The 23,633-nt window shown below is 37.6% G+C and overlaps 1 protein-coding gene across 1 annotated transcript in view; it reads left to right on the forward strand.

Moving 5' to 3' along the window:
• The window catches only part of mogat2 (monoacylglycerol O-acyltransferase 2), an 86,457-nt gene extending 69,872 nt beyond the window's left edge, over positions 1 to 16,585 (forward strand). Inside the window, exons 5-6 of the mRNA XM_039746094.1 lie at positions 137 to 336; positions 16,247 to 16,585. Of these exons, the coding sequence (XP_039602028.1) occupies positions 137 to 336; positions 16,247 to 16,401 (355 nt within the window). The 3' untranslated portion in view covers positions 16,402 to 16,585. The remainder of the gene's footprint in view (positions 1 to 136; positions 337 to 16,246) is intronic.
• Positions 16,586 to 23,633: the final 7,048 nt, after the last annotated feature.

Genomic DNA, 23,633 nt, shown 5'->3' on the forward strand with positions numbered 1-23,633 from the left:
GAGCTTCACTGCACTAAGCACATGACCTATTTGCACTATACTGTATGTATTGCTTACATTTTGATTAGAGAAATGCTTCAAAGGATAGAGATGCTCCAGCATTTGTGTTTAAGTTTTTTTCTCTTTGACCTCACAGTGCTCATCTTGTGCCAATCTTCTCCTTTGGTGAGAATGAAGTGTTTGATCAAGTTGAGAATCCTAGAGGAACATGGCTGAGATGGATACAGGAGCGTCTACAGAAGGTGATGGGTGTTGCACTCCCGCTTTTCCATGCCAGAGGTGTCTTCCAGTACAGCTTTGGACTTATTCCCTACAGGAAGCCAATTTTTACAGTGGGTGAGTCACATGGAGTTCGTGATCAAAATTATCTATGGCCAATTATTCTGCTTCGCTTTAGATTAATGCATTTAAAATAAATTACATAGCAGACTGTTTGGACAAAGATATCATTTAAGACACTTTAGAAGGAAATTTCCAGTACTTTGGAGTTTCATCAGAATTTTGTTACACAACATATTAGATGTTGTTATGACTTCTGCTCTAAAAGTGATGGAAAGCTAGGGCACACAGAACATTAAGAACTTTACATTTGAACATGATGCCTGCTTAATAGTCTAAATGTTTCTCTTTTACTCTGGACTCAAAATTAACTGCACCCATTAAGCAATAAGATAAAAAAAAAGGTCAAATCATTTTTTTAATTTTTTTCAAAATGATATCTGAGGACTCTAAAGTCTTAATAATTCTCCACCCACCACCAAAATGTTTCTGGTTTAATCCTTCTTAAATTTTGGTGCTCTCCTAGCCCCATTATTTTTCAGTAGGGACAATTAAATGCATGGTTAGTCAAGTAACTCAGAAGCCAATTATCAAATTAAGGTGGAAAAAAATTAACAGCTCAAACAAAGGGTTAGCTGAGTGTAGTTTGTGGAGGAGTAAAGTGCACATGTATAAGGATACCCAATGAGGCTGACCATAAATGATCTATTCTTGAAAGACAATCCTTATTGTTAGTTGGCCATTTTTTTTTCTTGGAAAATGTACTTTTAATTCTACATAATGCTGAAAACGAGCACAAACATACAGGGGATAGCAATCGTAAATATCTGTGCTGTTTACACCAGCTAGCCACATACAGTTGGAGATGTTCAGCACCTTCCTTGCATCTCAGAATATTCTGAATAAATGCTAAGACAAACGTTTCTTAAGTTAAAGGGAGGGTTGCATAGGGGACAGCACAATAAAATAACACTTTTATGTTATGTATGTTGTAACAGATAGGGGGCGCTATCACTCCCTTGAACCCTTGTCCAATACGCCAGACACCAGATAAAAGTCCAAAATATGACTTTATTCATAAGCCACAGTGCACAAAGCACCCTCTCTTCCACAATACTCATAAATATACACAAAACAATCACAATAACCACTCCACCACTCCCAGACACGTTGCCCTCCTACTACCCAGCTCAGCTCACCGTCTGGGAGCTCCCACAGTCCTTTTATCCTCCCTGACCTGGAAGTGTTTCCAATCCCCAGTCCACGTGATTCTTTATCACTTCCGGGTCAGGTACAAGTCCTTCTTCTCACCCCGGAAGCACGTCATTTCTGTTGTTGCTCTTCCTATGACGCACTTCCGGGTTATAGGGCATACATGATTCTTCGGTGCTCCCTGCAGCTCCCTCTTGCGGCCCCTGTGGTATCCAGCAGGGTCGTGTATAAAAACTACATAGTCCATGACTCCCTGCTGGTCTTCGGAGCACCTCCACACTGCAGGGAGGGCTCCATGTGGCGGCCTGGGGGTATTGGCCGGGATGACAAGCCGGCCATATACCACAATGTTTACTTTGATTTGTTTGTGCTTCAGCATCTCTGATACTCTAACTAACATTGTAGGATAATTACAGCAGAATTTCCTGCCCAGGTTTTGCCAGGTATCTGTCCCTAGCTTTACTTTCTTTTCTTTTTGTTTCTTTGTTTTGTTGCTTTTTGAGAATTATTTTGTGCCTTACATTATTGAAAATGTTTTTGTTTTCTTTACCTTTGTGTTTATAATTTTTTTAATCAGCATTGTTCCATTTAGCAATTATTGTGCATTTTTCTCTTTGTCTTTCTGCCACATCTGAAGTACTAGGGTGTTGCCTGAAGAAGGGGCCTGAGTTGCCCTAAAAGCTTGCTTATTGTAATCTTTTTAGTTAGCCAATAAAAGGTATCATTTTTGCTTGACTTCTCATTACTGCCGCATCTGACACACTAAGTATAATGCAGCGACCAGGAGATGCTGGGGCCTCAGCTGATGCCCAAAAACCAAAAATCCAAAACCAAGAAAGAGAAACCAAAACTCAAAGTCATAAAAGAAGACCTTTAAGTAAAGAATCCTGATGAGCAAAAAGCATACTAACACAGAGATTTGTCATGATTTATCTGAGGACTCAAATGTTATGAATTGTGCACTTTGAGAATTTTTTTTCTCTCTCTCTCTCTCTTAAAATATTTTTCACGTTACGTGGGTATTCTCTTATCACTGTTCAGAGTGGTTCCACACAGTTATTTGTTTGCTGAATGTAATGATTCATTATTTACTGTACTGCAACATTATTTTGTTTTACAATCAGCCATCGCCATGTTATTGTTGTCGTTACCAGCACGCATCATCCATTTGCCATGAAAGTTGTGCAGAATGACACCACACCTTTCCGTCTCAGCAAGACTCTTTAAATCCAGCACAAAAAGTCTTTAGGTTTCTGTGATTTGGATAAAAACTTATCTGATCTTGATTGTTGATGGATGATTAGACTTTGGTATATTAGGTTTAGTCTTAATTGTTTTGATTAATTTTTGATTGATAAATGTTTCATCTCCTGGGGCCTCATGCATAACGCCATGCGTAGAATTCACACTAAAACATGGCATACAGACAAAAGTGGAAAAAAATCCAAATGCATAAATCTGTGTGTACGCCATCTTCCACATTCTTCCGCTGCATGAATCCCAGTCTGCGTGAAATGTAACACTCGTGCACGTACCTACCGCCCAGACTCCTCCCAGACTCCTCCCAGAATTACACCTCTTTGAATATGCAAATCAATATAAATAGCCCTTAAGCTCAGCGTTCTGTGAAAAGACAATGGCAAAAGCACAGGGGAAAAAGAAGAATTTCATTGAATACCAGGTAGAGGCAAGGGAAAAAGTACTATTTGTTGGTTTAAGCAATGATATAATCAACAAAAGGAAGCTGATCGAGTGACAGAGTGGTGGAGAAACTTGAAAGTTCAAGTTCAGAAAGTCGCAAAGTGCCCAAAATAAATAAGAAGTGGTCAGATATCAAAGTCGCCATGAAAAGGCGAGTCGTTGCCCACCATCTGAGTGTCATATGGAAGCGTATTAGGGTACAGGGAAAAGAAAAACAAAATAGGGACACAATGAGAAAATAATGTCAACTTTAATCTCGTAATTTCCACTTTAATCATGTAGTTTATTTTGTCATTAAAGTAGAACGTCATAAACTTCATCTTAAAATCATTTTATTTACTAGTTTCTCAAATCCCATCATAACTAAAGTAGCACGTTAAATGCTTTTCATATTGTATATGTTCTATGTAGTCACTATATGCTTCTTAAACAGGCTTTCTCCTCTGCCGACAGGACAGGACATTGCATTCATGATATTACAGCTTTCTGAACAATTTAAATACTAAGATGTATACTTGATATCATTTTCGTAATGATAGGAATTAAAGCATGTATTAAACATGGGGACACAGCGCAGTGGTCGTGACGAGCTGGCACCCTGTCCAGAGATTGTTCCTGCCTCCCGCAAGATGCTTACTGCACTGTACGCGACCTTCAATTTCATCATTTATTGCAGCAGTACTGTCTCTCTCAAACATACTAACCCCCAATTCCTGTTCTTCCTTTTCTTTCTCCAAGTAACCAATCGCCACACGATCAGCTCTGTAATAGATGCCAAGCTTAGAACACTGATTCTTCAAAACACTCATGAAACATTGAAATATCTTCCTAGTACATGTTTAATTATTCTATCCATCTATCCATCAAGGGTCGTGCCAGTATCAGCAAGCATACATCGCAAGGCAGGAACAATCCCTGGCTCAAGAGCTCAAAGAAGATAACCCTTGGAAATCTAAATCGATTTAGAAGCCAGTCACCATCATATGTAAATACATGCTTTAAAAAGTGGCACAGGTTGTGCAATATTACAACTGTAGTGCAAGTTTACAGTGAGGTGATTGTACTTATAAGTATAAACAGTTCTACCAGGAACACTTGATGGACTAATTGAGTGCGTTTAGATCTCTTGGGATGAAACTGCTTCTGAACCGCAAGGTCCCTACAGGAAATGCGCTGAAGCATTTGCTGTATGGGAACAATTCAAATAGACTGCGCACATGGTTGAGGCAACGTGTGCTTGATGCTGTATCCCGATAATCCAATCAGCTGCTGTACAGCTGTTACTCCACACTCAGATACAGTGTGTTAAATACTCTGAGTGGTGCACTGACAGTGACAACGCTAAAGCAGCTACACTATTTGGAATAGTTTGGCCATTCTGTGCATCATTATATGGTTACAGGTTGATTGCAATCAGATGCCTCAAACTAATAAACGATATTCGGTTAATTTCAGTGCATTTGATAAAGCTGCGTCAGGGATGTGGATCTAAAAAAGAAAGGGAAACTACACTGGAACAAAAGCACTGGCAAAGATGGCAAGGTCTAGAGAAAAGACATAAAATAAAATAAACACAGCAAAGTATTATTTAAACAAAAACAAGAAGTTCAGAAAGTAATTGTGCATATAACAAAACACCCCAGACCAAGAGAAAAGAATTTAAAATAAGTAAAATAAAGGCAGGAAAAATGTATAATACTGGTAATACTCTTACGTTGATTGTGCTTATTATTTTTGTTGCTCTGTGTATGTTGAACTTAGGTGGTGAGACCCCCTAACACTACAGCTTTGGGGCGACCCTCAGCTTATATATTCCATGGTTCCATCAGGGATTTGTCCCTGGTTCAAGTATATATTTTTGTCTATTTAGTCTTTCTGTTATCTTTAAAATATTATTTTTCATATTATGTTATCAATTTTGTATTTAGTTTTGTTCTGCCTCTGTTGTTTTATGGAATACTGTATTGTTTATAAATTATTTTGCCATGGTAGGCATTTCTCTAGAAATATTCTCCAGGGTTAGGGTAAAAGAGACCCTGAGAGCTAGGGAAGCATGTGGCAAATATGTTGGAATGATTATTGTGGCCAATAATGTGACCTGAGCTATGAGAAAACAGTCTATATATATCATATTACTTGCGTTTTAGTACTAATGACTAACATCAGAGATACAGTGTGTACAATTAATTAGCAGCTCTAGTCAGGGTATGCTAAACTGTAGAACTGAGTCTTCAGCCTGGATTTAAAAGCTGAGAATGAAGCTGCACCTCTTATAGTAGCAGGCAGACCATTCCACAGTTTCAAGACCCTGAAACTAAAAGCTCAACCGCCCACTCTTATTTTATTAATCCTTGGAATCATAAGCAGGCCGGCATCTTGAGATCTTAATGTGCGATCTGGTTTGCAAGTAATGATAAGTTCAGATAAGTAAGCAAGATCTTGAGCATTTAAGGCTTTATATGTTAAAAAGAGGATTTTGAAATCTGCCCTAAATTTAACCGAGAGTTAGTGAAAGGACGTGTTCATGTTTTCTTGTTCTTGTAATAATTCTTGCAGCAGCATTTTTAATTAACTGAAAGCCATATGAAGAACAATTTGAGCAGTAGTAAATCCTACTAAATATACATGAATTAATTTCTTAGTACCCTGCAGAAAACGCCTTACTTTTCCAACATTTCTAAGATGGAAGAAACATGATGTGGATAGTTTTGTAATGTGTGTTTTAAATGCTACTGTCAAAGATAACACCTAGATTGTGGGATGATTCAGTAAAACTAATGGTGATTCCAACTAAGTTAAATAATGACAAAATATTATTGCCTTCAGCATCATTCTGTCCAATCTATATATATAATTCACTAAGGGCAAGCAAGACAGAGAGCTCACGCAAGACAAAGAGCCCCGCCCGCCAACTCTAAGACCATGAGATACGCTCGACAGAGCCATGCCCGCCAACTCTAAGGGCAAGCAAGACGCACACAAGATAGAGAGCGCACGCAAGACAGAGAGCCATGCCTGCCAACTCACAGAGCCCTGCCCGCCAACTCTAAGACCATGAGATATGCTCGACAGAACCCCGCCCGCCAACTTTAACTAAGGGCAAGCAAGACGCATGCAAGATAGAGAGCTAAATGTAGTGAAAATTTACTTCTCCAGCTAGATTCCATGCTCAGGACCATCAAACCTTTGCTAAATCATACAAACACATGCATGAAATTGCTCAGTCCAATCCAACAGCATCTGTACGAATGCTATTCGAGAAAAACCCTAGTCAGGATTTACGACGATACAATGCCCCAACATGTCACACCAATGTTGCAGCGATTTTCGTCAGAGAAGATGGCGAGCCTGCTGAAAGGGACATTTGCATCTGTCCCATAGGCAACTCCTATAAACAGATTGCAATCCTATGGTTTACCCACTTTTATTCCCTTACGGAGACATTGGCTGGCACAAAGATTTACAACATGTTCCAGATAAAAGAACCGCCAAGCGAAGAAGGCTTACTTAATGCCACTTTTACGCATACAGATGAGCAATGAGGAATATATTTAGTATTTTGCACTCAAACTGCGAACTATTCCAACAGTAAGTCGTATATACGTATGTTAATAGGGCATGCATCTCAACTATCTCAGATTATATCAACAAGAGTTGCGCGTGAATTTCAGAAGTGCGGCTTTCCTCATACCTACATGCTCTTTACTCTTCACAAAAATTCTAACAACCTGTCTTCAGCCACGGTTAGTTGTATGTGGCCATTTCTAGGGTTAGATCTTTCGACTCATCATCTGTCGTCACCACCAAAACACCTATTCACACCTGCGTCTTTCAAGAAGTATTTATTTCTTCTTGATTACTGAATTCCTTTCTCACCGTTTTCCATTCCTATTCTTACACCGCCGTATGTTATGGCGGGCTTCGGCTAGTAATCAATATTTCTGTTTTACCTATATCCAAAGATAAATAGTTCTCATCCATCCACTGCTATAATTCACTAACACATCTAATTAAGGACAACATCAGAGAATGTTACAGGACATCATTGTCCATTTTGCATTAGAATGTCAATAAATGGAGAGATACTTTCAAAAAGTGAAGATATATAAAACTATATTCTCACATATTTTCTGATGTGAGAATGCACATATATTCATTCATTCATTCATTCATTCATGCATTAGAGAAGAAGCAAAAACCTTCCTTTAAAGCATTGGGCACATGGTGAGAAGCCTTCATTGTGAACAGTATAGCAAAGTACTTTGCAAAATCATCATCCATTGGCTATTTCCTCCTTAATCTAGAGCTAGTAAATATCCTGACATCATTTAATGTGATACAGGAGCCAGCTCTGGTCAGTCCACCCCAGGGTACATTTATACATACACCCACTCTCACTCACCCTGCATAATTTAAGGTATTCAGTTGAAGTGACATGTATATGGAAAGAAGACTACATCACCCTATACAGATCCACACAGGATGTGTCTGAGCTGGGAGATGAACCCAGAATTTGAAGCCTTAAGGCATGAGCACTAACTACTGTGCTGCCTAATTACATGAGAAACCAAAAAAACAAGGCCATGCTTAGCTGCCTAATTTGAAATAAAAAAATAATATTTCCAAGAACTCTTTTCAGAGATTTCATAATATGGAGTGTGTCCAGCTGTCAAAAATGGCTTGCAAGATGAGTTTGTTTCTGAGGGGAGTTCAGTCTATGTGATACAATGCTTGTGTCTGAAATAAACACCTTATGTAAGATTTGAGCATTATCTAACATGAGCTACTGGCTGTGCAGAAAGGAGGTGTGGGTAATGAAAGGCCACATGTAAGAAATTTCACTTGCAAAATGCTTAAATAAAGACCTTAGATTTTTAAAGCAGAAAGCTCTACCATTTATCATATTTTTTATTCCAGCATGAAAAGTCAGAGCCATCTAGTAAAGCCCTGGGCACATGGTAGGAACATATATATTTGGATGTATAAAAATAGTCTGAATCATGGAAGGTAATAAATGTGATTATATTTAGGGTGTAAAATTTAATGTCATTTTTTACTGAGATTTATAAAACCTACAAAGTTTCAAATAAAAAAAGAAAAAATGTTCATATTATCTGGTGTTGTGTTTTCATAACCAGCTATTCAATCAGTTTTATATCTTTCAAGATATAATAAATGTATCAATTTTCATTTTTTTAATATAGTAGCTAATTTTGTCTATTGACTTCATTTGAAATATTACCCAAAATATTGTAAGTCATTTAAGATTCAAAACATATCCTTGAGGATCTGACAAGGTAATCCAACTATCCAGCCATTTTTTTATTCGCTACTCCTGTTTCGGGTAACAGGACCTACCATGTTCTCATTCAACCTATTTAAGATGGCGGAGCATGGCTTTTGATATCCTCCCTTTAATTTCGCTTTACTACTTTTGAATTAGTTTTTATTAAGAGTAAGAATCTTGGCTGTGTTTTTTTACTCCAGGTTTGGTTTATGCTTTTGGTGTTGGATCACTCTGTCCTCCCAGCTCTTTGACCCTGGTCCATTCACAGAGCAAGGTTTTTGCCAACTCCTGAGGTCATTTTTACCTCACTAGTCACTCAGCATTTCTTGAATGCCCTTCCATACCCTGTGTTCATAAAGGCTTCTAAGACTTCCTTGTGTCCAGTGCAATCTAGCTGCAAAAACTGGATTCAGGTGGATGAATAAGTGAATGAATCTTTAACTCATTAAACAGTTAAAGCATAGTGAAACATTGCAAAAATATGCGTGAAGGGCGGGTAATACCACTGTCTTCAAGATTTCACAAATATTAGGCTGTTTTAGAGTTGTGGAATAGACCAATGTAAATATAAGTTAGATAATCAGTAAATATAAATCTCTAGGAATATGCAGTTGAGAAAACAAATTTTCAAGGCATTAATAAAGTAAATTCTGTCAACTTAAGGGTGAATCAAGTACTCGAGGAGAACAGTGGAAATTAAGAGGAAGTGCATTTACAACTGAAGCCAGGAAGTACTTCTTTACACAAAGAGTTGTGAGACTGAAAGAAACCACCACTACCAAGACATGTAGCTGAAGCAGAAACCTTGACATCCTTTAAGAAGAATCCGGATGAGATATTCGGAGGACTTAGCAATTAGCTAAACAAAGGAGCTTGATGGACTGAATGGTCTCTTCTTGTTTGTCAGAATTCTTATGTTGTTATATATGTTCTAAGCCTTCAAACTACCAAATGTGAAGAGACCTTAGGTGTGCTGTGGGATTGACCTCCTTGACAAGATTCCTTGAGTGAAGGAGCCAGATGTTATACCTGGAAGCAACAAAATCACACCTTGAGGAATGCAGAGAAACACACATATACACTTTCCCTTAACCTTATGATTAATTAGGAACAGGCCCATTGTGATAATTACTTAACTTTTCGCAAAATGTTGAGCTACTGGTTGTAGGAGAATGAGCTGTAAAGCTGTGCATCTAGTGCAGAGGATTTGCATTGCCAAAAAATGAATTTCTTTATCTTCCTTAAAGTGATAAGCTTCTCCCATGAGGTTCTATTTATTATTGCCAGTCATCACCCGTATGGTCTGTGATCAGGGTGAGTGCTCTTTACCTACCCAATTATATTTTAACAAAGTAATAGCCCATTTTATAGCCAAACCATCTCTTTCAAGAGCAGAAAACAATTTCTCCCTGTTAAGATTTAAAAAAACATATTTCTCCTATATTACAATTTTTATAAAGTCGACAGTTACTTGTCTGCGGGTTTTTGATATTAGCAGATTCTGATTTTGTGATTATTTCTATTGACATTCTTCTCTAAGACAATGATTACTTTATTATTTTCTATTGTGCCATTTTGGTTTTTCACTTTTTTGGTCAGCAGCTGCTATGATGTGAGTTCTGATTGCTAGGAAATTGCATCATATGGCATTGTACCAAGCTTTTTAATTAAAGATTGTGAATAATTTCTAAAAGACTCTGTTGTGCGAATTTTATAACAGTGTTGGCTAGGCTTTTTTGACTTCGATTTCTGACTCATCTTTTAGTTTTGACGAAAGATTCTTTTGTCCTTACATGTTGTTTTGGTTTTCATTAATCTAGTGATTCTTTTATCGGCTCATGTGAACTGCCATTCTCCATCTTTTTGGCTGTACGCCCCTAAAGTGATAACTTTCAGTTAAGGAACATTAAGGGGAATTTCATTCCCTGGATAATCTGAGTCATCACTCAATAATGCTATCCTAAGTTTTTTGAAAGCTATACATCAGCTTGTTGAGATCATGAGACATTTAATGGAGCCTTCTTCCAAAACTAATTTGGTTAAGAGCACAGCTTTTCCAGTGACATCTTACAAAAACAACCCATAATATTTCATTAACTTTAACAAGGCTTGTGTTTGCATTGCATTTTGTTTTTAGGCCATTCCAGTGTAGAACTTACCTTTGATATAAGAAACTTAAGTTTGTATGTGTTTAAACAGGACTTTGTATGTGACTTTTGTTTGTTTCCTTTTTAAATGTTGATGTTGTTATGAAATTCTTTGTGTTTTATGTTTTTGAATTCTTTTCTTCTTCTTCTTCTGTAGCTATTCCCAATTTTATATGGGGTCACTATTTTTTTTAACACACTTCTCCAACAGATGTTTTGGCATGATTTTAATGGCTGATTTTCTTTCCTTAATTCATATTTTCTTGATTAATACTCTTTAATTTATATTAATTCTGTTAGTGTTAATTTGTTAGAGAGGGCCTAAGTGAAATGTCACAAAAAATATTCAAAGCACCCACTAGAAGGAGGATTAACCATCAAACTCTAGCTAGAAATAATTAGGGTAAATATAGAATATTTATAAAAGAAAACTTTTTATAAAAATGCACAAGCTAAGCTCAGAAGAGCACAAAAAGGAAAACAGGGGATGCGTGAAAAGGAAATGACAATCTAAACAAATCCAAAATACAAAGTCAAAAAATGTATTAGGGCAAGAATCCAGTAAATCACAAATACTCAACAAGCTATTAATACAGGAAAACTCACCACCACCACGAACACATTCAGTGAGCCGCAAGGATCTGTGGTTTTCCTCTGGCTTCATAAGGCTGAAGACAGTCAATTGTGGTGATTGGCAGGAGGGTCTGCCTCTTGGATGACCACCCACTAAACGCACAATACATAAGATACATAAGTACATAGAAGCTAAATGAGCAATAATATTAACATAAGCAAAGTAATAAAAAATGAACAAAAATGGCATTTTAACTTCAGCCAAATATAACAGTTATTGTGTTTGTGATGTTCCTTGTCTTTTATATGTTGAATCCAAGGGGGATTGGGCTTTGACGTTGCAGCTCTGGTGACCACCATCTGCCTATGTAAATTCTGACAAGTCCTCAGTTCGGTGTTGATACATTTGTATTTGTTAATGTGTGTTCAGATCTTTTTTTCCTTTTTAAATTTTTGGATGTTGACTTAATTGTTAGTTTGCAAGTAATTCTTTGACCTTCTGGTTTATGAACTCTCCATTGGACTTTGGATTCTGTGTTTGGATTGTGGACTTGAGTTTGTTATTTTTGGCTTAGCCTTGAAGCAAACATTATCTACTCCTTTTGTTCTTGTTTTGCACATTTTGAATTGTTTTGGAATAATGTTTTACAATAAATCGTTTAATGTATATTTAATTACTTTGTTTTTTTATTTAGGCTAGAGTTTTTGTTATTATGGTTTCTCACTTCATATTTCTAAGCTTGGCATTGTTTGTGAGGATGTATAGACCACAAGCCTGCTTCTTGATTTTCAGAGCCAGGTCTATTTTATATTAAGATGCCTTCTCATAGATTTGAATCCTAGTTTTTGATTAAAGTTTGTCTTGAGTTTTGCACAGCTGCTCTAATATAACAGTATAAAGAACGACCTCTGACTGAATCTTCAAAGTTGTCAAGTACATAAAAATGTCTTCCACATACTGTATATTCTCGCCGATAAGCTGGGAATTTTACAGTATAATTTCTGCTATTTTATAATGTCGGCTGTATAAGTTGAATGCGGAAAACTCACACTATTGGTCCAAGAGATTATGATATGCTAATGCCCACCCGAGAGACTAACCACGGAACACACTGCCTTTCTTTTCTATGTGGGTGCAGCAATGCGCTATATCAGCGTGTGCACCTAGCCTTACTCTCTCTCTCCCTCTCTATTCTACCTACGTGACCACACGGTAATACCTGAAATATTCCAAAGCAATGTTTGCTCTGATTTGTGTTTTTTGTATCTCACACCCTCATTCACCTTTATCGTAAGAGCATCCCTTATCTGCGATGGAGCGTTCGATAAGAAGAATATATGAAGCTGGTTTGAAAAATAGCAAACGAAATTTGTAGCAGCATTGCTGTATCAAAATTCGATACATCTGAGAAACTGATGCAAGACTGGAGGAGGCAAGAAGATGTAAAAAAAAGCGTTGCATTTTTGAACAGGCGTATAAGTTGGGGTCTGATTTTATGATCGATTTTTCGGGTTTCAAGACCCAACTTATAGGGAGCATATACGGTAAACAATAGCATACTGATTATTGAGACTTGAGCAGTCAAACCACCAGTAACTGAAAAGTTACAGGGTCCCAATTAAATCAAAATTAAAGAATTCAATACAGGCAATGGCTGAGTGATATCTTTTATATTTCCTTCTTAGTCAGTGGTGGTACATGTCAGAATTTTTCCTATACTCATCTGTAGCCTTCAGATTGAGGGCTTAACTTTCAAAGTCAAAACCAAAAGGTTTTAGCACTAAAATAATTGAACATGATCAAGAACTCTTGTTTCCTTCTACAATGAGAATATTTTTTTCTTCTACTTTAAAAAATGATTTTATCTATTTTGCATTGAAGATTTTATAGGGGTTGCATTTATAACTAGAAGGAGTATGAGTGGTTGTTCAGAATAACAAGGTGTAGCTAGGTGTAGGAATGACAGGCTGCTAAAAGAAAATTTGAGGTGCCATCCAGGTCATCCAGTTTAATAAGCAGCAAAAACTAAACAAAAGAAATGCTTCTTAGGTGTTTTGCCCTTATCTCTGGGCTGAAAATTATAAAAAGTAAAGCTCGGCTTCAAGCCTAGAATTAGGGTCAGTTTGGTAGGGATCTCCATCCGGCAGGTCACTCTTGCCAAACTGAAGCCTGGGTTCTTATGGATGGGGTACTGGAAGAAGTGGTAGGAGATGCCCTCACTGGGTAGTTTCTTGGTGCTGCAGGGAGACAATGCTAGTGGTAGCTCGCCGTCTTGTCCAGGCGGGTTATTGCATACCTTGACAGATCCTCTGACAACCAATCGTGACAACAGATATTTAAAAAATTAACTATTATTCAATCAGCTGTGTAGGTAAATCTATAAATTACATTGAAGGTGTTTTTCTCGTATATAATTTGAGTCTGTTTCTCACAGTGTCTATATGCAGAAAAGTTAATGTAATATCTCTGTTCTTTCATGAGTTTATCACACAAATGATGTCCAAATCAAGTGAGCAATGCTACACTTTCCAAATCTCTATTGCAACATCCAAAAAATCTTTGGGATTTCCAGCCATAAAGCAACTTTAACAGTGAAAACTAAGTGCATGGCACCTCTCCAAAAGCAAACAGCAGGAAGAGAATAGTTGCTTCCAATCTTATCTGTCAAATTTACCTCCTTTTTTAAAAATCTTTCTGTGACAGTATCTCTTTATGGATGTTAGACAAGCATATTCAAAGATTAAAATTTTGACAGTTTTTGTTTTTTTTTTAAATTTCAGAGGCTCCCACAATGCACTAATGTGTTCAAGTTAGCCCTTGACCTTTGAGCCTCTTTATGTTTGCACACTACATGTAGTATGTACTGAGCTAATTTAGAATAAATGGTATTTTGACAGTCAGCGGTATTTTCACAGTACAGTACATGTAATATGTACTCAGTGGTTATTGCTCATACAGAGTAATAGTGACAACAGCTGAAAAAGTGGAATTTGGAAGCATTTATACAAGCAAAACATTGTAATTTTAAATCACTTGTTATTATTCTAGGCAAACCTGCATATATAAAAGATATTGTTTTTGTGGCTTTTGACTTAAATCAGAAAAGTGAATATGCTCCACATTTCCTAACAATGGCTAAAAAGGTGAAATATCAAATTTATCAGTCTGTTTTCCACAATGGGTGGCTCATTCTGCAGCCAAACACAAACACAGACTTGTCTGAGATAATAATTGCACGCCTTATTCATTACACATTATTGTTTGCATTCTGTGAGCTACTTTTCGTAAAATACTTTTGAGAGGAAAAAGCAAAGTATCAGGAAAGCCTGGTCACTTCTAATTGAGGCAGGAAGACGTAGTTTTCTAGCCCAGTCACTCTGAAGAATGTTAGAGGATCTGGGGATAACCAGCAAAGAAAGAGAGTCTATGATCCAACAGGTGTCAGAAACAGCAGAAGAAGCCTCATACTGGCTGTAGTGTAGAACAGATGAATCAGTATACTCATATACTCATGCAAATCACGATTGTCCCACTACCCTCACAGCATACTGGGCTAGACCCAGCTGATGATGCTAAGACATACCATTTTGTCTTGTCTGTATCTGTATCTGGTTGTGTGTAATATTGAAGAACCTCAGGGAACTGTCCGGTCTTCCTTCCTGTTTACTATGTACACAACAGACTTCTAGCACAATGCCAGTGCTTGTCATCCACAGAAATTTACAGATGACTCGTCCATCATAGGCTGCATTAATAATGGAGATGAGTCAGAGTATAGGAAGGTTATGGAGGACTTTGTTTTGTGGTGCAAGGACAACAATCTGCAATGCAACATCAGTCAAGACAAAAGAGCTGGTGGCGGACTACTGGCATGCCAAAGAACCTCTGAGAATAGTCACCACCCAGGGGAAGGAGGTGGAAGTGATGCAGTTACAAGAACCCGGGGGTTCACATAAACAACAAACTGGACTGGTCTGGCAACACAATGACTCTGTACAAGAAGGGGCCAGAACAGACTGTACTTGCTAAGGAGACTCAGGTCTTTTGATGTATGTTGCCTCTGGGGAAGCAGCCTGAGCTCAAATGAAGCACAATGGCTGAGTAAACTTATCAGGAAAGCCTGCACCATCACTAGACAAACCCTAGACACACTGGAAGCTGTTGCGGAAAAGTGGATGAAAAATCCTCATTCAACCACGGAGTGCTAAGAAACACCTTTGGGTGTATTTTCTGCCCACTGCTAACAGGCAATTAAATGTTTCTTTCTTATGTACTCATTAAGTTAATTTTAAAATATCTTCACAATATGTATTTATTTATTTTTTATTTAACACTTGATTGATTGGCTGTATTATTTGTCCTGTGAGTCTGTATCCTTGTTCTGAATGTTTGCACAGCTGAATTTTTCCATAGGATTAATAAAGTTTATCTAAACTAATATAATTTGTTTTAAAATACAAAACACTATTTACTATGTTTTTTTTTTTTTTTACATTTTTACACATTACCTTTAGATATGATAAGTGTTATCTTAACATTACCCCCTCCCCACCTCAGCAAAATTTGCTTAAAGCTTTCTGCCTCAGTTCAGAAGTATAAAACATGGGGCTCCATCTATTTGCAAGAAATTTACATTCTGCTAAATCATGATTTTTACAATATACTTATGGAATTTTCAAAATACCATTTATTCTAAAATAGGTTGTAAAAAAAGGCAGCTCAGACTTAAATGGCAGAGGAGAACATTCTTCTTAATAAGGGCTTTTCTTTTTATCAGTGTTTTAGTTTACTATATAGATCCTAACATCGGTGTCAGCAGATTTCTCTCATCTCCCTTAAAACAACATTAGACTGCTAAAAAAAGAGGTCAGGGTCCATGTACAGCACCTCCCTTTAAATTCCTCCTGGCACCTTTACTAGGAAAACACCTTTTATTCAGCTGTAACTGAAAACATCAGGGTTTGCCATGCCTTGTAAGAACTGCTGTTTTAATGTCCGTTGCAGATACAGTATGAAGCATTTAACAGTTTTCCTTCTTTGTCTTAGTTGGGAAACCCATTAAAGTGATCCAGAACGACAAACCCACTGAAGAGGAAGTGAACACTTTACATCAGAAGTACATTGAAGAACTCTGCCAGCTTTTTGAAGATCATAAATCCAAATACGACGTACCAGAGGATAAGCACCTTTCTTTTATTTAGAAAAGCAGCACATTTCTTTCTTCTTCATGAAATGGCATTAAAAGACTTTTTTTCTCAAAAATACTGTGCCTCTAATAACCATTTGTTTTTATTTTTTAAGCTGTCTTGCTGCTTTTATTGTGCTATTAAACAGATTGTACTGAATGTACATATTACTTGAAATAAAAGTACAAAACATTTCTAAAATGGCAAAATCACTATTTATCTCCTTGTTCATATACCTTATGTTCTCTGTTGCTTACTGACTTGGTGTTATTTCCTTCGATAGATTCTTAGTGTAAGAAAAAGACTAATTATCATTTATTAAAAAAAAAATTATGACCATTTTAAAGTTATCCAAAGAAGACCTTTACAGTACGCTATTGTAATTCCAGTGATAATGAGTGCATAATCACTGTACTTAAACATTCCTTTTTTCAAATATTTCCTGTGCTCAATTCAACCAAGTTCTGATACAAGAGACTCTTAAAAATATAAGTAGTAAAGAGTGAAATTAAATTTGCAGTGAAAAAAAACTGTGAAAATAAGTTGCATTTTGCTTTCATCCATATCCGTACCATACACATAATACAAAATAATTTATTTTTGTATAGCACTCTTCACTGAGAGCAGACACAGAGTGCTGAGAACACATTCTCAGGTAAAATGCAAGAATACATTATACTAACCACTCAATACAGAATTAGTAGAGATAAAGACACAAATGTGTTAAAACACATAGAAACAAAGCGGAAACAGATTAACATAAATGGAAATCAACAATATCTGTTCATTAGTTACTGTAATTGTTGAACTATGGCAACAGAAGAGATAAAAATTGTTTAAAAGGGAAACTCAAAGACAAACTCAGACCCAGTCAAGGTCCTGGAGAACTCGGTCAACTAAACAACCCCCATGCAATCTGATGAGAAAATCATCTCATCCGATGATTCCAATGCTGCTTTATCTAAGATCACTTTTACATAGGCTATAAAGCAATGTCACCAAGTGTTACCTCAAGATACCATCAAGAGAAACAGAACTGAGATAGGTTGTACCATACCATACCATTTTTTTGATCCCAGGGTGGTGAGGGGCTGAAGCCTATCCCTGCAAGTACAGGGCAGAAGACAGGAACAATACCCCAAATACAGCACCTGTCCATCAAAGAGAAAGACACACACAAACATGCACACATCAGTCAGTTTAGCATTGCCAGCACAGTTAAACTGCCTGTCTTTGAATTGGACATGAGGAAAATATGCAAACTCTGTGCTGGGATCCTGAACTCCTGACAGCAAGGCAGCAGCTCTATCACTGTGCCACCATGTTGGGTTATTAATTTATAAATATTGTATTACTTATAGGGTGGCACGGTGGTGCAGTGGTAGCACTGCTGCCTCGCAGTTAGGAGATCTGGGTTTGCTTCCCTGGTCTTCCCTGCGGGGAGTTTGCATGTTCTCCCCGTGTCTGCATGGGTTTCCTCCGGGTACTCTGGTTTCCTCCCGCAGTCCAAAGACCTGCAGGTTAGGTGCATTGGCGATTCAAAATTGTCACTAGTGTGTGTGCTTGGTGTGTTGGTGTTTGTGTGTGCACGCCATGTGGTGGGCTGGCGCCCTGCCTGGGGTTTGTTTCCTGCCTTGTGCCCTGTGTTGGCTGGGATTGGCTCTGACAGACCCCCATGACTCTGTAGTTAGGCTATGGCTGGATGGATGTATTACTTATATTTTTGTGCAAAAGTCTAACAAATAAGGATTGCAGTATGCACAGCTAATCTGCAACTCTACTCAGGATATGCTAAACAGACGTAGTGAGTCTTCAGCTGGGATTTAAAAGATGAGATTTATTGGGCACCTTTCGTATTAGCTGGCAGATCATTCCACAGCTTCTGGGCCCTGCAACTAACAGCTCAAACTGCCACTGTTATTTTATTAATCCTTGAAATTTTAAGCAGGCAGGCAGCATCCTGAGATCTTAAAGTGTACTCTGCTTTGTAAATAAGCCTAAGTTCAGATAAGTAAGCAAGGCATTGGTCATTTAAGGCTTTTTATGGTAAAAGGAGGATTTTGAAATTATCCCTAAACTTAACTGGGAGCCAGTGTTAGGACTTGAGAACTGGAGTTATGTGTTTGTACTTTCTAGTTTTTGTAATGATTCTTCCATGCAGCATTTTGAATGAACGGAAAGCTGCATAAAGAATGATTTTAACAAGCCGGTGAATGATTAAGTCAATACAACTAGAAATAAAGGTATGAAATAATTTCTCAGTATCCCGCATATTTGGAAAACAACCTAATTTTCCAAAATTTGTAAGATGGTAAAAACATGTTTTGGATAGTTTTGTAATGTGTGTTTTAAATGACATGCTAGTGTCAAAGATAGCACTTAATTTGCATACTAATTCGGTAAAACTAATGGTGATTCTAACCAAGTTAAAAAGTGACAGAATGTTGTTCCAGTTATCTTTATTCCCTCGAGTAAATAAAATTTCTAATATTTTTGTATTTGGGGACAAGTAGTCTTCATCCATTCTCTCCATTAACTCACTAAGAAAACTAATTAATGACAACAAAGGAGAAACATCAATTGGTCTGAAAGAAAGGTATAATTGGGTGTCATTTGCATATAAGTGAAAATTAACATTATGTTTTCTAATGATAGATCCCAATGGAAGCACTGAAGGAAGAGGTGTGTTGTTCCTCACTGGAATGAAATATCTCTAGTAAAAAAGATGTACATGGCATTTGGCAGCAGTGACTTGCCATGTTCTAAAGTCAGGTAATGTGCACAACGGTGCATTTTAGTTTTGTCTTTATGTGGAAAATATGCAGCATGTTGTGACATGAACATGAGGCATAAATAGAATTGATGTTATTATTGATGAAGATTACATGCATTACGCAGCTGCAGAAAAGAACATAGGTAAAGATGGAAGTGTGAACAAGGCTCTAAAGAGTTATATTCTTTTTGTATTTTAAACCCCCTACAACTCTTATCAAAATGAATTTTAGTTTCAGTTTTGCAAAACCGAATCTGATTCAAAGCATTGCAAAATATAACCTAAGATTTTACAACACTACTTCATTTGATTAAGTGTTGATTATTTGTTCAAACTACTGCTTCTTCAGTGAATTAGAGCATTTATTTTCTATGCAAGTGGCAGTTCTTCAAATTAAGAAAAAAAAATATTACAATAAACAAAATTAAATCCCTAGCTTATGAAATGAACACATGAAGGGCCCAACTTAAAATGAAGTTAGCAGGTATGAAGGTTAGTGTATAGTATGAAGTTAGGGGACTGACAAGTTATTTTACAGAGGAGAAAAGTGAGAGAAAGGTCATTGAGAAAGGTGGCACACATCAGAATTTAGGATTTATACTTTGTGTATAACCAGCGGGACATAGTAGTGCTGCTGCCTAACAGTCCATGTCCTTGGTTCAAATCCTGAGCCTGGTTGTCATCTGTGTGTGGCTTGCAGGCCCTCTTCATGTATAGGTGGGTTTTTCTCCAGATACTCAGAACATTAGAACATCAGAACACTCTAGACGAGAACAGGCAATTCAGCCCAACAAAGCTCGCCAGTCCTATTCACTTATTTCTTCCAAAAAAACATCAAGTAGAGTTTTGAAAGTCCGTAACGTCTTTCTGGCTACCACACTACTTGATAGCTTTTTCCAAGTGTCTATTATTCTTTGTGTAAAGAAAAACTTCCTAATATTTGTGAGAAATTTACCCTTAACAAGTTTCCAACTGTGTCCCCATGTTCTCGATGAACTCATTTTAAAATAACAGTCTTGATCCACTGTACTAATTCCCTTCATAATTTTAAACACTTCAATCATGTCACCTCTAAATCTTCTTTTCCTTAAACTGTATAGGCTCAGCTCTTTTAATCTTTCCTCACAATTCAACCCCTGTAGCCCTGGAATCAGCATAGTCGCTCTTCTCTGGACCTTTTCTAGTGCTGCTATGTCCTTTTTGTAGCCTGGAGGCCAAAACTGCACACAGTACTCAAGATGAGGCCTCACCAGTGCATTATAAAGGTTGAGCATAACCTCCTTGGGCTTGTACTCCCACATCTCAGGGCTGTGTGTGTTAGGCTGATTGGTAAGTCTACAGTGTCCCTGTATAATTGTGATTTGGGTGTTTGCATGTACAGTGGTGTGAAAAACTATTTGCCCCCTTCCTGATTTCCTTTTCTTTTGTATGTTTGTCACACAAAATGTTTCTGATCATCAAACACATTTAACCATTAGTCAAATATAACACAAGTAAACACAAAATGCAGTTTTTAAATGATGTTTTTTATTATTTAGGGAGAAAAAAAATCCAAACCTACATGGCCCTGTGTGAAAAAGTAATTGCCCCCTTGTTAAAAAATAACCTAACTGTGGTGAATTACACCTGAGTTCAATTTCCGTAGCCACCCCCAGGCCTGATTACTGCCACACCTGTTTCAATCAAGAAATCACTTAAATAGGAGCTGCCTGACACAGAGAAGTAGACCAAAAGCACCTCAAAAGCTAGACATCATGCCAAGATCCAAAGAAATTCAGGAACAAATGAGAACAGAAGTAATTGAGATCTATCAGTCTGGTAAAGGTTATAAAGCCATTTCTAAAGCTTTGGGACTCCAGCGAACCACAGTGAGAGCCATTATCCACAAATGGCAAAAACATGGAACAGTGGTGAACCTTCCCAGGAGTGGCCGGCCGACCAAAATTACCCCAAGAGCGCAGAGACGACTCATCCAAGAGGTCACAAAAGACCCCAGGACAACGTCTAAAGAACTGCAGGCCTCACTTGCCTCAATTAAGGTCAGTGTTCACGACTCCACCATAAGAAAGAGACTGGGCAAAAACGGCCTGCGTGGCAGATTTCCAAGACACAAACCACTGTTAAGCAAAAAGAACATTAGGGCTCGTCTCAATTTTGCTAAGAAACATCTCAATGATTGCCAAAACTTTTGGGAAAATACCTTGTGGACTGATGAGACAAAAGTTGAGCTTTTTGGAAGGCAAATGTCCCGTTACATCTGGTGTAAAAGGAACACAGCATTTCAGAAAAAGAACATCATACCAACAGTAATATACGGTGGTGGTAGTGTGATGGTCTGGGGTTGTTTTGCTGCTTCAGGACCTGGAAGGCTTGCTGTGATAGATGGAAGCATGAATTCTACTGTCTACCAAAAAATCCTGAAGGAGAATGTCCGGCCATCTGTTCGTCAACGCAAGCTGAAGCGATCTTGGGTGCTGCAACAGGACAATGACCCAAAACACACCAGCAAATCCACCTCTGAATGGCTGAAAAAAACCAAAATGAAGACTTTGGAGTGGCCTAGTCAAAGTCCTGACCTGAATCCAATTGAGATGCTATGGCATGACCTTAAAAAGGCGGTTCATGCTAGAAAACCCTCAAATAAAGCTGAATTACAACAATTCTGCAAAGATGAGTGGGCCAAAATTTCTCCAGAGTGCTGTAAAAGACTCAATGCAAGTTATCGCAAACGCTTGATTGCAGTTATTGCTGCTAAGGGTGGCCCAACCAGTTATTAGGTTCAGGGGGCAATTACTTTTTCACACAGGGCCATGTAGGTTTGGATTTTTTCTCCCTAAATAATAAAAACCATCATTTAAAAACTGCATTTTGTGTTTACTTGTGTTATATTTGACTAATGGTTACATGTGTTTGATGATCAGAAACATTTTGTGTGACAAACATGCAAAAGAATAAGAAATCAGGAAGGGGGCAAATAGTTTTTCACACCACTGTATATGTCCAGCAATAGACATGTGCTCTTTCCAGGGCTTAATCCCCTATTACACACATGCAGCCAGGATAGACTACAGGCCGCCTGTGATCATGGTTTGGATGAAGCATGTTTGAGAATGTTCTTTCCCACCCTTTTTTGCATGACAAACAGTAAATACAGATGTGATACTACATACACTGCCCAAGCTAAGGTAATTCTACATATACTTCATTATATATCATGGGGCTACACTTCTGGGTTTGAATCATGTATTGTTTACATAAAATTTACACATTCTCACTATGTTTTTGGGTGTTTCCCTCGAAGTTCTTTGGTTTTCCACATACACTCTTAAACACATGCATGTTAAGTTAGTTGGTGATTCTAGGTTGACTGAGTGTGAGAGTGGATGTGTACATGAGTGGGCACTACAAGTGACTGGTGCCTTGTATTTGGCTGTCAACTGCCATGCCCACAATGCAGTTAGCATAGTTCCCTGTTAGTCTAAATTAGATTTAGCAAGTCAGAGAATATTATGTTATATATAAGCAAATACTCCAAACATCCTCGTGGCATTGCACCTTATCCCTACCTTTAAACTTGCTCTTGATAAGCTCACATGGCAGCTCCACATTGTTTCTTGATCAAGCTATGTAGTTCACTCAGTCATAAGGGTCTCCCTGGCAAGCACTCCAATGGGTGCAGATATTAACTCAAACCAGTTTCTTAATTTGAAGTTAATTCATGCTATTGATAAATAAAGTAAAATTCTGTTCTTCCAATTGCTTCAGAAATCATTTGATAAGGTGCTACATGAGAGGTTGGGCATCAAACTAAAAGAAGTGGGAGTTCAGGGTGATGTTTGTTGATGGGTGTAAAATGTGCTGAGACCCAGGAAGCAGAGGGTTATGGTGCCTTATCAGAATTGGTTGATGTTAACAGTGCTATTCGACAGGGTTCAGTGTTATGTTCGCTGCTATTATTAATTTATATAAATGGTTTGTATAATAATATAAGTAACAAGTTGGTTAAGTTTTATAGATGATACCAAAATAGGTGTATTGGCAGATAACCTAAAATCTGATGAGTCATTAAAAAAGAGATTTGGACAGCATCCAGGCTTGAGCAGACTTGTGGCAGATGACATTTAATGTAAGTAAATTTAAAGTATTAGATGTAGAAATTAAAATGTTAGGTTTTGAATACACAATGGGAGGTCCGAAAATTGAAAGTACATCTTTTGAGAAGGATTTAGGAGTCGTAGTGGATTGGACACTATCTACTTCCAGACAGACAGTGATCAGAAGAAGGCTAACGAAATGTTAGGTTATATAGCATGATGTCTAGAGTACAGGTTAAAGGAAGCTATGCTCAGGCTTTATAACACACTTGTTACAGGAGTACAGTGTGCAGTTTTGGTGTCCAGGCTACAAATAGGACATACCAGTCTCAGTCTGGAAGTTCTCTTTTTACAACCTTGCTTTATTAGATTGTCAGCCA

The sequence above is a fragment of the Polypterus senegalus genome, chromosome 2 (assembly GCF_016835505.1).
Source record: "Polypterus senegalus isolate Bchr_013 chromosome 2, ASM1683550v1, whole genome shotgun sequence".
NCBI classification, from domain to species: Eukaryota; Metazoa; Chordata; class Cladistia; order Polypteriformes; family Polypteridae; genus Polypterus; species Polypterus senegalus.